Source organism: Rhinatrema bivittatum, chromosome 7 (assembly GCF_901001135.1).
Source record: "Rhinatrema bivittatum chromosome 7, aRhiBiv1.1, whole genome shotgun sequence".
Lineage (NCBI taxonomy): Eukaryota > Metazoa > Chordata > Amphibia > Gymnophiona > Rhinatrematidae > Rhinatrema > Rhinatrema bivittatum.
Window position 1 is genome coordinate 274,602,551 of NC_042621.1, and position 13,512 is coordinate 274,616,062.

Sequence of the window (13,512 nt, forward strand, 5' to 3'; positions counted from 1 at the left end):
ATCTTTAGTGACAGGAATGGTATTGGGGAAGGGCAGATGTTGTGCCCCTTTATAAGACTGGTGATAAGGAAGTATGAAATTACAGGTCAGTTAGCCTTAGCCCAGTGGAGAGTAAATGTAATGGAACTGCTAAAGGAAAGTATCTTGAATCTAGTGGGATGCAGAACCCAAGACAGGATAGTTTTACCAAAGACAGACAAATCTAATCAATTTCTTTGAATGGGTGAGAATTAGATCAGGGGCATGTGCTAGATGTGATGTATTTGGATTTCAGCAAAGCTTTTGATGCTGTCTCATATAGGCTTCTAAAAAAAACTGAGTAGCCTGGGGATAGGCCCCAAGATGGTGGATTCGATTACTAACTGGTTGAGTGACAGACTGCAGACAGAAAAGAAGGGTGATTAATGGCGTGCTTCAGGGATTGGTCCTGGGGTCAGTTCTGTTCAATATCTTTGTAAGCAGTATTACAGAGGGGTTAGAGGAAAAGTTTGCCTTTTTGCAGATGACATTAAGAATTGCAGCAGTGCAGACAGAATGCAAAGTGATGTAAGAGAGTGCCAGGAGTCGTTGAGTACCTGGCATTTTAAGTTTCAATTCAGCCATGCAGTTTAATGCATTTGGATTGCAGAAATTTGAGGGAGCAGTACATGTGGTGGGAAGTGAAATGCTGATGTGCACAGACCAGGAAAGAGCCATTGGGGTGATTTTGTCTGTTGACCTCATGATAATGAAAAAATATGATAAAATGGCAGCGAGGATGGTAAGGTGCATAGGTAGAGGTATAGCCAGAAGAAATTAAAAGGAAAAATGCCTCTGTACTGGTTGTGGGTGAGACTCACTTAGAATACTGTATAGTGCCCATCCAAATACTTCCTGGATCTGAGAGCCTGGGGGTGCAGAGCCCCAGCGGATTAAGATGCAGGCATTTTTGCTACTTTGTGAAATATTGTACAGTGGTTTTAAGATATTTATTTATTTATTTAAGTTTTTTTATATACCAACATTCAAGACAATAGTCCCATCATACTGGTTCACATGAAACAGGAGTGCAAAATAAACTTGAACAATAGTGCGGAAAAGCAGTTACATGTAACAAGGAAAAATAGAACTTGGAGTGAGAAGGAAAAGGAAAACCAGCTAATTACATATAATTACATTGTAAGAGGTAGCTAATAGTGATATTGATGGTGATGTGTGTTGATTGTTAGGAGTTAAATAATATTGGAGTTAGGAAAAGCCTGCATGAACAGCCAGGTCTTGAGTCTTTTCTTGAAGGTTGAGAGGCTGGGTTCCATTCTAAGATCTGGGGGGATGGAGTTCCATAAGGTAGGACCGGCTGTGGAGAAGGCCCGATTTCTAAGCGTAATGTGTCTGGTAGTTTTGGCTGGGGGTACTTGAAGTGATCCTTTGTAAGCATCTCTTGTCGGTCTTGTTGAAGTGTGTAATCGGAGGGGGAAATGAAGGTCAATTGGGGCTAGTTGATGGATGTTTTTGTATATGGTGAGAATGGCCTTGTAGATTATTCTGAAGTGGATGGGTAGCCAGTGGAGGCCCATTAGGATAGGGGTTATATGGTCTCTTCTCCTGGTGTTAGTGAGTATACGGGCGGAGGCATTTTGAACCATTTGCAGTGGTTTGGTGTGTAGTGAGGGGAGACCAAGCAAGATGGTGTTACAATAGTCCAGCTTTGCGAAGATAATTGATTGTAGGATCGTTCTAAAGTCATGAGTGTGGAACAGAGGTCTTATTCTTTTCAGTACTTGGAGTTTATAAAAGCAGTCTTTGGTGGTTTTGTTGATGGTAGCTTTCAGGTTCAGGTGATTGTCAATTAGAACTCCTAGGTCTCTCACTTGTGTAGTTTTTGGTATGGCTGGATGAGTGGGGGTGCAGGAACTGTTCTCTGGTGTGATGAGTAGTAGTTCCGTTTTGGATGAATTTAGTACCAGGTTGAGGCTTGTGAGAAGCTGTTTGATATTTTGGAGGCATGTTTCCCAATGAGACAGTGTTTTCGCGAGTGACCTTGATGGGGATCAGGATCCTTGATGGGGATCAGATATGCATGCATCATAATAAAACCTGCTCAGTCTGTTTTCTATACTGGATTCAGTATGGAACCAGTACTTATTGCACTCATGGTAGCTCAACGACTGTTCATGGATCAATGAGGATTGGGATTTTTGATCCTCCTGGACTCCTCAGCCACATTTGATATAGTAGACCATCAAATTATGCTGACTTTAATTTCAAAGTTAGGTATTGGATAGTGCAAATTTAGTTGTTTGCCGTACAGTAGTTGTTGCCCTGCGCCAGGGTCTTACAATCTAAGGGCCTCATTTACTAAGCATTTTCCCCATAGACCCAGAATGGGAGAAAAGCTTTAGTAAATGGCTCCCCAAGGTGAAGGGATTTGCTCAAGGTGACAAGGAGCAACAGAGGGGGAAGAGGATTTGAACCCTGGCTTTCCCGGTTCTCAGTTTGCTGCTGTATCCACTCATTGTGGATGCTGCATTCTCAGAGCCTTGACCTTTTTGGTGGGACACCCTTGAGGGCCATTATAAGGAGCTTTGGGCAGAAAAGTAGTTAATTGCCCGCACAGCCTTCTGCCGTTTCCCTCTTAGCAGATGTATGGGAAGAAACTGACCGACTGCTTTTTAGTCAGCGTGTGTCAGCTGTAACGAAATGAATGATTGATAATAGGTTAAAGTTAAACGTGGACAAAACAGAAGTACTGTGGGTGGAGAAGTCCCCATAGCCAGAAAACTCCCCGCCACACCCTTGGGGGATGACGTATTTTGTCCTGGGTTGTGATTCTTGACTCATTCTTGACGATGGAGAGTCAAATAGCAACTATAATAAAGAAGGCCTTTTGATGACTTTGTCTGGTGAGAAGTTGTGTCCCTTTTTTTGCTGCTAGCATGATTTTAAAACAGTTATGCAGTAATTTAGTGTTAACACATCTAGACCATTGGTTTTCAAACTTTTTATCTTAGAAATCCAGTGGGAAACCAACACACTTCACCCGATAAAGATGTAGAGCAATATTTGTTAGCTATAACCACATGATGTCAAGTACTAAGTAAAATTAGATATTGAAGTTACTTGTAAAGCATTTTAAACACCATATGAAATATGGTAAAGAAGAATATTTCACTAGCGTCAGGGATTCCCATCCTTTGCGGGCACATGGACCCCTTTTCAGCCTCCACATTTTTTGAGAATCCTCACATGCTTCTTTCATTTTTACTTGCATTTTTGTGCTGTATATAGAAAAGTTATTAATGTAATAACAAAAAAAAACAATTATATGCAACACAGACTCATTCATAACATATGAAACTTATTAGATGATACCTACACTTGCAAAGCTCAGCAGTAAATGTGCAAGAATGTACTCGTATTCAGTAATGTTACACAGTGTAAGGACAGGCAGCCCCACAGCTGGATCTGGAGGGGCTGGGGGAGGGAGAGAGAGAGGGACTGTGGCACAGAGACAGTGAGAGAGAGGTGGGGAAGGAGGGATATTTGAGACAGGCCCACATCACTGAAAGGGAGGTTTGGTGCACACATTTCCCTCTGCTCCCCATTGTATTATTATTATTTATTTTATTTTTTTAAGAAAATCGCCTGTGACAGGGAAACCACGCTGTTAGTTTGATCTTGGCGGGGATCCAGTTGCTCTCGCTACACCTGCCTGTTACCAGATTCCATACATGCAGAGAAAGGACATCTCCGCTCATAAAGCAAGAGGCACTACTACAAACATTGTGCACATTTTGCACGGTGTCAGGCCTGCATGTCAGTGGTATCTCTAGACAGAACCTTGTAAGTAACAAAGACACTCCCGACCGGTAGTAAAACTACTTCTAAAATTATTCAAAAGCAACAATCAGAAATTCTCTATAGGAGGGAGACATCCCAAAATAAACTCTGCACTTCATGTTCTCCAGTACCCTGCGTTCTTACTCCCCCAAAAAAGGGCACAGAGCAGATCAAGGACATTTCCACCACTCGCCATTTAAAAAAAAAAAATCCAAATTCTGTTGTCACCTCAGTAACAGCAAGACAAAGTTTCCTCCACTACCAGGAAGATGGTAGAATACAAAATCCTGCAGAATTCAAATCTCAAATTGTGGAAAAACAGTGCTTTGTACATTGAAAGCACAAAATATTATTGCTTGCAATATCCAGCACATGTAGGAGGTATGATGATGATGTCTGAGCAGTATTGTGTTTGCTAAATATACACCCAGACTGTGTATGTATCAACAAGATGTCACCCTGCAGCTGGGAGATTATTATATTTATGCATCCCTTTCTGAAATATTTTTTTGTGTGTGCACTTGCCCGTTCCTTCTACAATATTAGGGTTTTATGCCCACAAGCGGGGCACATGTTTCCATTTTTCCAGATCGAGGCTTTGACCCATCCTTTCTTCCGTCTCCCCTCCTGCTCAGCCTGTCGGAGAGCTGCAGCAAGAACAAGCAGATTTCTGATAGGCTCAGTGAGGTTCTGGCCAAGACAGGCCAACCCCCAAATCATGGAGAAAAATAAATCTAGTTTGTAGACATGATTAATACAGGGATGAGCAAACTCTTTGAGCCATGGCCCCCTTTCCATTCATGCAGTTGGTTTATATACATATATATATATATATATATATATATATATATATATGTGTGTGTGTGTGTCTGTGTGTATATATATATATATTTATAATCATTACATATACATATGTGAAGTGCATTCGCTAGGCAGCCACACTGCCAGTCAGTGGCTCAAATCCCCCTTTTTATTTCTCTTCAAGTTGTTGAAAAGAGTTGTTGAGAGGCAGAGACCCTGTCCCCAGACAGACACAGAGAAACAGATAACTCATACCCAGACAGACACACACACACACATACCCCTCCCCCAGACCAGAAGAGTGAAACGGCTAGACACAGAGACCCCCTCGCACAGTTAGACAGTTATTCCATACCCAGAGAGACGCAGGCACCCCACAGAGAGAGACAAACTAAACATCCAGACAGGTAGAGAGCCACAGACATATACCACACCTAGACAGACAAACAGATACCCCCCCCCCCCCCCCCCCCCAGAGAGAAGCATAGACACATCACACCCAGACGCAGAGAGAGACACCAGCAGATAAACCACACCACACCGGTAAGGGCTGGAACATTTTAAAAATTAATTTAGATGCCAGCCAAAATGTCTTGGGAACAGGGAAAAGCTCCATCCCGCCCTGCCCACCTTTTTGTGCTTTTTTTTCTCATTAATTTTTTCCCTCTGTTTTTTTGTATTTTTCTTTGTTCAGCTTTTTTTTTATTTACTTATTTAACTTTTGGTACACGTTTTACTTTTATTCTTTCTTCTCCACCTTCTCTATCTCTTCCCTCCACTTCCTCATTCTCTCTGGACTCTTTGCCCATTCCCCCTCCCCAACCTCTCTTCCTCCAGCAGGCAACAGCAGTGATCTCTCTCCCTGGTAGCTCTTCCAGGGTTGGGGAACACTTCTCTGGCTTGCCTCAGCTCCCTCCCTCCTGTGCCTGCAGTGCCTCCACGACATCGAGACTCAACAGTATAGCCATTTTTGGGGGGGTTTCCTGATTGGGCGGTCTGTGGGCCCCTCTTCAGGATTCTTCAGGCCCTCCCTGGGGATTAGTCTGTGAAGTGTCTCAGGGAGTGAAGGCTACAGAGCCAAGCAGTTTTTGCTCCCTGAGATTGCTCGGTGGTACTTACAAGTAGCCTACTTGAATTTCTTGTATTACAATATTTTCTTTTTCATAATTAGATTTTCTATAGCACTTTAATTTTTGTTCACAGCAGTAAAAAGGGGAATGTGTGCAAGATGGCTTGGTTTAACTTACAGTTGTTATCTTTTTATTTTTCTCTGTCTTCTGTTATAGTTTCTATATTAGCTGCAAGTCATTGGGCTAGTAAAAAAAAAAAATAGCACTTCAGCAGGGCAAACTCAGACATGGGTTTTGTTGCCAGCTCATTGATACCAGGTGGTGGGGAGAGGACCCTGGACTTGACTGCCAGCTCAGGTCTTTTGCTGTCTAGGTCAGTTAGGAATGCAGCATTCATAGCCCATGGGAGGAGGGAGTCACAGCAGCATCACCTGCTGATGGGACGTAGGGTTCCAGAAGGATCTCTGGTGCCTGGCCAAGGACCCTTGCTGAGACGATTCAGCTTAAGTGAATTAGGAGGGAATATAAAATAGAGGAACAATCCCCATATAGTTGCAAATGAAGACTCATGGCACTGAATCCCAGCTTTGATTAAGCTGGAAGCCTAAATGAGCAGGAGGATAGTGCACTGCAGACTGGTAGAATAATGCTATTCATAATAACATATTGTGAGCCCTTAGGAGGAATAAAATATTCTCCATAATTGGCGGGAGAGTGCTGTTTCTTGGATTGAGTTAAGTATATAAGAGCTAGGGGACATTACAGGAATAAGAGTGGCATTACTGGTGAGAGATGGTGGAGATAGGGTAACATGACAGTTTGCTGGCTGTTTCCAGCATAATCAAGAAGTGTTTGAAAGTGCAAAACGATATGTTCTGTTCTGCTTCTCCAGGAGAAGGTGAGCCAGCTGAAGGACGAGGTGCGCTTGCAGTATGAGAAGATGCACCAAATTCTTGAAGAGGATCTGAGGAAGACCATGGACATATTAGACAAGGCCCAGGCAAAATTCTGCAATGAGAATGCTGCCCAGGTGCTGCACCTCAATGAGCGCATGCAGGAGGCCAAGAAGCTGCTCAGCTCTGTACAGGTCATGTTCGAAAAGACAGAGGACATCAACTTCATGAAGGTATGCTGATAGGCATGTCTGGGTGGGCAGGTGACCTAAGCCATAGGGGCCTACCCCTTCCCTGTGACTTTGTTTTATTCAGAGATCTTCTTGTAGTGAGAAGTAGTTCACTGTCTAGACAAGGGCAGATCTTGGCTTCTCCTGAATAAACTCTTATGTTGTAGTTTTGGAGATGCCCACTCAGTTCTTTATGTCTTCCAGCAGAATTTGAACCTGAATCCCTTAAAGGAGAGTGAGAGCGTTTTTCACTGGAGCCAACTAGTCCCTTCTAAATTTCCATTTGCATTTTGTATTGCAGTTGACATTGAGGCAGACTGATGGTTCATAATGCTAGCTTTTACTTCTGTTTCAGGGTTGTAGCAAAGGCTTACTCTGCTCCTCTTAATCCAATGGGAGGATCATACATTTCGGGTACATTACAAGAACTATTAGTACAGAAAGGAAGACGGCAGCAGGCCATTTGTTTTACCAATTATTGTAAAAGCAGGGACCCCGCACAGGAATATAATTCAACTAGTCCAAATCATAAAGCCATGGAAATAGTAATTTGGTTATGCATAAAAATTGAGTATTGTGTTCAGTTCTGGTTGCCCCATCTCATAAAAGACAAGGCAGAACTAGAAAAGTTGCAGAGGAGGGTGACAAAAATTATAGAGGGGATGGAATGGCAGCTTCCTTATGAAGAAAGGATGAAGGGGGTTAGGGCTCCTCAGCCAGGAAAAGAGGCAGCTGAGAGAGGAGATGTTATAAGTTTCTAAAATCTTGAGTGGGTTGGAATGGGTAAATAAGGGAGATTTATTTACCCTTTCATATAATACTAAATCCAGGGGGCACTCCATAAACTAATAACCAGCAGATTTAAAACAAATCACAGAAAGTACGTTTTTACTCAACGCACTATCAAACTGGAATCTTTTTGCAGAGAATGGGACCATGGCAACTAGCAAAGAAGGTTTTAAAAGAGGTATGGACAATTTCCAGGAAGAATAGAATGTAAAACATTGTGGAAAACCATTGCTGTCCCTGGGAGTGAGCAACAGGAAAGAGATCAACTATTGGGGATCTGCTGGATACTTGTGAACTGGACTGGCCCCTGTTGGAGCCAGGATGCTGGCCTCGACGGACCTTGGCTGACCCCAGCATGACACATCTTATGTTCTTAAATATCGTGCATTACAATATTGCCAGTATTGTTGGGTAGAGATGAGAGCTTGGAAACCATGTTTTCAGAATCTCTTGTGAGCTTAAAAGCTGGCACTTGACCTGATCCAATCTCTTTTGCAGTGGATCAGTTTCATCTTGCATAATCTCCAGCTATGTACCATCTCCAGACTCAGGTTGTTTACTTGAGAACTGTTTGGATTAGTTGTTAGGAGGGTAGCCATGTTAGTCCACATGAATACATGGAAATCAAGGTCAACCAACAAAAATAAGGTGATATCTTTATTCCGGACTAACATAATACATTTCTTGACTAGCTCTTCCTCAGATCCAAACAGGAGAGTGCAATACTGTGATAGCAGACAAAAAAAATGGATTATGTCCTCCAGCTCTGTTAAATGATCACGACAACTCTGGGTGGCACGTTCCCAATTTAGAAGAAGGGGAAACTTACAAAAGGACTCTCTGCTGCTAGACTCATCTTGTCCATAAATCCAGTTTGAACTGCAGCGGCTGCCATAGGGGAGCACTTGGCTTGACACGTAAGATGACTCAGTCTTGCATAGCCTATAGAATTTGAGGAAGAGCTTTTCAATGTTGACTGCTTTCTTTTTTTTTTTTTTTATTTAATTGAAAATTTTATTGATTCCAAAAGCAACAGCATTAGAAACAATACAGCATCCATAAGACAATACAGTGGTTAAGAAAGCAATACAGTTTTTTCCCTCCCCGTAAATTCCCCCAACCCCTTAGACTCGACGGTTTTGTGTAGTACAAAGGAAAAAAAAAAAACCCCAAACTAGTTTCTTCTCTAGCAATCACATTAATTATGTGCCAAACCATCTGTTTGTAACCATATAACATAAGGATACCAAATTTTTAAAAATGTATCCCGAGTACCAATACGAATTGTTGTCAGTTTGCTAAGGTAGTATATTGAAAATAACTTTCGCTCCACCATGGAAACAGATGGGCAATCCACCTGCTTCCATGAAGCAGTGATTACCAAACGTGCAGCTAATATTACTCGCAAAAACATTACTTGTTTGATATTTATTCAGTTCCGAAGAGGGAAAAGACAACAAACAATATTGCAAATCTTTAGGCGCATGACATTGTATTATTACATATATTCCCTGTACGTACCCGGATCAGTCCAGACAGCTGGGTTTTGCCTCCCTTCAAGCAGATGGAGACAGAGAAAAACTTGTAAAACACCCCCTCTTAACCTGGTGTGCTGCCTGCATCTCCTCAGTATTTCTTTGCTCCAGCAGATGGAGGTGGTGCAAAATCTGCGGTCTGCACTTTTGGGGGTGTAGAGAGTTCTCCTTTAAGAAAAGAAAAAAAAAGTTTAATAAGACAAAGTTTAGCAGCGCAGCTATTAGGCTAAATACCAGGAAAGTTGGAAAAAAAAAAGAAATACCAGATCAAGCAGAGAAGCCTCCTAGGTCTCAGTGGGACTATCCCCCCTGGTTGTAGGCGTTTAGGAGCTGGGGTTGGTGATCCCGCGAGGCTCCTTTGACGGTAAGGCAGAGGGGGGATTAACCGGTAGTCCGGTCCCTCCCCCCTCCTCAGTCCCGGTCGGATCTAAGCAAAAAAAAAAAAAAGAGTAACCTTTCTGGTTTTCTTTTGGTTTCAGGCTGCTGCGCATTTTTTGCTGACAGAGTCCGTTCTGGGGGTCGTAGGGCAAGGCGCTTTCCTGCAGGAGCACGGGGGTTGCAGGGTGCACTTTGCTATAGGCTGCTGCCGCGGCTCCGGCACCATTTTCTGCTCCTTCCCTCCCCCCCCCCCCCCTTTCCCGGCCCTTTGATGCCAAGACCGTCTGGATGTACGGCTTGCAGGGAGTCTGACACGCGGCTCTCCCGCTCGGGCCTGTGTATTCGGTGCCTCCCCGGCGGGGAAGGCACCTCGGAGTTGCTACCTCGCTCTCGGAAGAGACAGGCTATTTCTAGCAGCCGGGCCGATCCATTCCCGCTGAGCACAGAAACGGTGGCCATTTTGAATACTTTCACCAAGGCACAGGCAAGAGCCTTGGGGGGAGGGGATCTCCCTCCCGATCTCTCTCCCATCCCCGGCAGCCCTGAGGACCGGCAGGAGCAGCCCAGGGAGGGCTTGAATGGAGATGATGATCCCCTGCCATCGGGGGGGGGGGGGGGGGGGGGGGTCCTGAAGCTTTTTCACTGGATTTTGTGCTTTTGATGCACAAAGCTTTTCTGTCCACCCAGGCTCATCAAACGGGGGCTTCGGTGCAGGGGCGACCTGAGGGACCCCAGAGCAAGGTCCCGAGGAGTCAAGAGGCCCAGGGCTCTTTGCGCATTAAAAAGCTGCGCAACTCTTCCCTTTCGGGGGTAGGCACCCCCGACACCGAGAGAGCTGGTCCAGCCGACGCCTTGCTGACTCCTATACCCCTCTCCGGAGGCAATCTGGAGGACGACTTCAACAAGGCGTCTCCCTTGGAGGGTGATGATCCAAGAGTGGTTCACCTTTTTCACAAAGAGGAATTGGATCCTCTTATCCCGTGGGTCCTGGCGGAGCTCGGGGTGGACCTTCATCAGGAGGTGCTGCCTCAGGGTTTGGTAGATCCGGTCCTCGCGGGGCTGAGGGGTCCTTCTAGGATTTTCCCTCTTCACCTCATGCTCCAGCAGTTAATGACACGGGAGTGGGACGTCAATGAGGGCAGGTGTCAGAGTGGGGCAAGCAATGGAGAAGTTATATCCATTACCTGACGAGGTCTTAGAACTCCTGCAGTTTCCCAAGGTGGATGCTTCGGTATCTGCGGTCACAAAAAGGACTACGATACCAGTGGCTGGAGCAGCGGCACTGAAGGACCTTCAGGATAGAAAGCTTGAAGTGCTGCTGAAGAGGATTTTTTTTAGGTTTCCGCCCTGGGAATTCGGGCGGCTGTATGCAGTAGCTTTATGCTCCAAGCGAGCTTACGCTGGGTCCAACAGTTGTTAACTTCTCAAGAGCTCCCATCTCAAGAGGCGGTGCAGGCAGAGCATCTGGAGGCTGCGGTGGCATATGGCGTGGACACCTTATATGACCTCCTATGGTCTTCCTCTAGGACGATGACTTCCGCAGTCTCGGCCAGGAGACTCCTCTGGTTATGCAATTAGACTGCTGATGCTTCTTCTAAGGCCAAGTTGAGCTCTTTGCCTTTCAAGGGGAAATTCCTATTTGGAGAGGATTTGGCTGATCAAGTTACTGGGCAAAAACAAGATGCACCGGCTCCCAGAGGACAGGCCCAGACCTTCTCGGGGGTTTACGGCTTTTCGGGGCCAAAGGAGGTTCTGTCAGAGTAGGGCACCGGTGGTGCCCCAGCGTCAGCCCCAGGGCAGGGCTCAATCATGGTCTCATTCCTTTTGCGGCTGCCGTCCCACCAGAGAGGGGGTCGGGTCCGCGCAGCAGGGATCCAAGTCCACGCAACGAGATATGGTCGGCCCATTCCGCGGCTCCCCTGGTGGGAGGACGGCTGTCCAGCTTTTACGAGGAATGGGTCAAGATAACATCCGACCTCTAGAGGCGATAAGACACATCTACGCGTTGGAATTTGCTCGACCCATCCGAGACCTCTTTCTAGTCTCCCCTTGTGGATCCCACATAAAGGGGCACTCTGTACAACAGACTCTCGACCGGCTGTTGGCTCTGGGGGCCATAGTACCAGTCCCTCCGGGGGAGTGGGCAAAGGGACGCTATTCCATTTATTTCATCGTCCCCCAAGTAATAGGGGTCTTTTCGGCCGATCCTAGACTTAAAGAATGTGAACAAAGCCCTCAAGATCCCACGATTCTGGATGGAGACCTTGCGCTCCGTCATAGCGGCGGTCTGCAGGGGCAAATTTCTGGCTTCCTTGGATTTGACCGAGGCGAATCTGCACATAGCCATTCGCAGGGATCATCAGAGGTTCCTTCGATTCAAGATCCTTGGCAACCATTTCCAGTTTTGTGCCCTGCCGTTCGGTTTGGCGACGGCGCTTCACACTTTCACCAAGGTCATGGTAGGAGTCGCAGCAGCTCTTTGGAAAGAGGGAGTGCTAGCCCACCCGTATCTGGACGACTAGCTCATCCAGGCAAAGTCAAAGGTACTTTGCGAGGCAGCAATCAGCAGGGTTGTGGGTCTCCTAGAGTCTCTGGGATGGGTGGTCAATCAGGCAAAGAGCAATCTTCATCTGTCCCAGGTTCTGGACTTCTTGGGAGCCCGCTTCAATACCTGGGTGGGTAAGGTATTCCTTCAAATGGATTGGATCTCCAAGTTGATGCAGCACATCCGCCGGCTGTTGCTCTTCCTCAGCCCAGGGTATGGGATTACTTGCAGGTCCTTGGTTTCATGGCCTCGACTCTGGAGTTGGTCCCTTGGGCGTTTGCTCATATGAGACCGTTACAGAGAGCGTTGCTTTCTCATTGGGATCCGAAGTCGGAGGAGTTTCAAATCCAGTTACCGCTCACAGAGTCCACGAGATCCAGTCTTGGCTGGTGGCTGATTCCAGAGCATCTGAATTGTGGAGTGGATCTCGAGGTTCCCCAGTGGGTGGTAGTCACCACGGATGCCAGCCTCTCTGATTGGGGGGCTGCTTGCCAATCCCGGGCAGTCCAAGGTCTCTGGACACCGGAGGAAAGCCAATGGTCCATCAATCCCCTAGAGACAAAAGCAGTTCGTTTAGTGCTGCAGCTCTTCCTCCCAATGGTGCGCAGTCGAGTGGTTCGGGTACTGTCCGACAACGCAACCACAGTGGCTTACATCATTCGCAGGTGGGGAGTTCCTCATCTGGATTTGATGGTAACTCAAAGGAATGCCAAGGCACCTCGCTTCTTCAGTCGTAGAAGGGAGCACGGAGCGGAAGGGGTAGATGCCTTGGTTCTTCCGTGGCCGGGCACGGTGCTCCTCTGTGTTTCCGCCGTGGCCTCTCGTCAGAAAAATTATCTGTCGCATAGAGGTTCCCCCAGGCAGAGTAATCCTGGTGGCTCTGGAATGGCCATGGCGCCCATGGTTCGCGGACCTAGTCAATCTCGCAGTGGACGGTCCCTTGAGATTGGGTCATCTTCCTCATCTTCTTCGTCAAGGCCCTATATTTTTCGATCAGGCTTTTGTCTAGCAGCTTGGCTTTTGAAAGGAGGTGACTGAGAAAGAAGGGTTATCAGGGGGATGTTATTACTACCCTTCTACAAGCGCACAAAACGTCTACCTCTTTGATGTATGTTCGAATGTGGAAGGTGTTTGAGCAGCAAGGGAGTCCTTCCTCACCGCTTTTCAGTGCCGCAGATTCTTGTGTTTTTGCAGAAAGGCTTGGCTAAAGGCTTGTCCTTTAATTCCCTTAGGGTTCAGGTAGCAGCCTTGGGATGTCTTTTGGGAAAGCTGGATGGTACTTCCCTTGCGTCCCATTTGGATGTCATCCATTTTTTGCGTGGGGCGAAGCATTTGAATCTTCCGATCCGTCCGGTCTGTCTGTCTTGGAACCTGAATTTGGTGCTTAAGGCCTTGTGTGACGCTCCTTTTGAGCCTCTTAAACGGACTACCTTAAAAGACCTCACTCTTAAG

General features: G+C 46.1%; 1 protein-coding gene across 3 annotated transcripts in view; it reads left to right on the forward strand.

Moving 5' to 3' along the window:
• Positions 1–13,512, forward strand: part of TRIM8 (tripartite motif containing 8) — a 127,800-nt gene that overhangs the window by 84,995 nt on the left and 29,293 nt on the right. For all 3 annotated transcript variants that reach the window (XM_029610272.1, XM_029610271.1, XM_029610273.1), the window contains exon 4: positions 6,583–6,816. In XM_029610272.1, the coding sequence (XP_029466132.1) occupies positions 6,583–6,816 (234 nt within the window). The remainder of the gene's footprint in view (positions 1–6,582; positions 6,817–13,512) is intronic.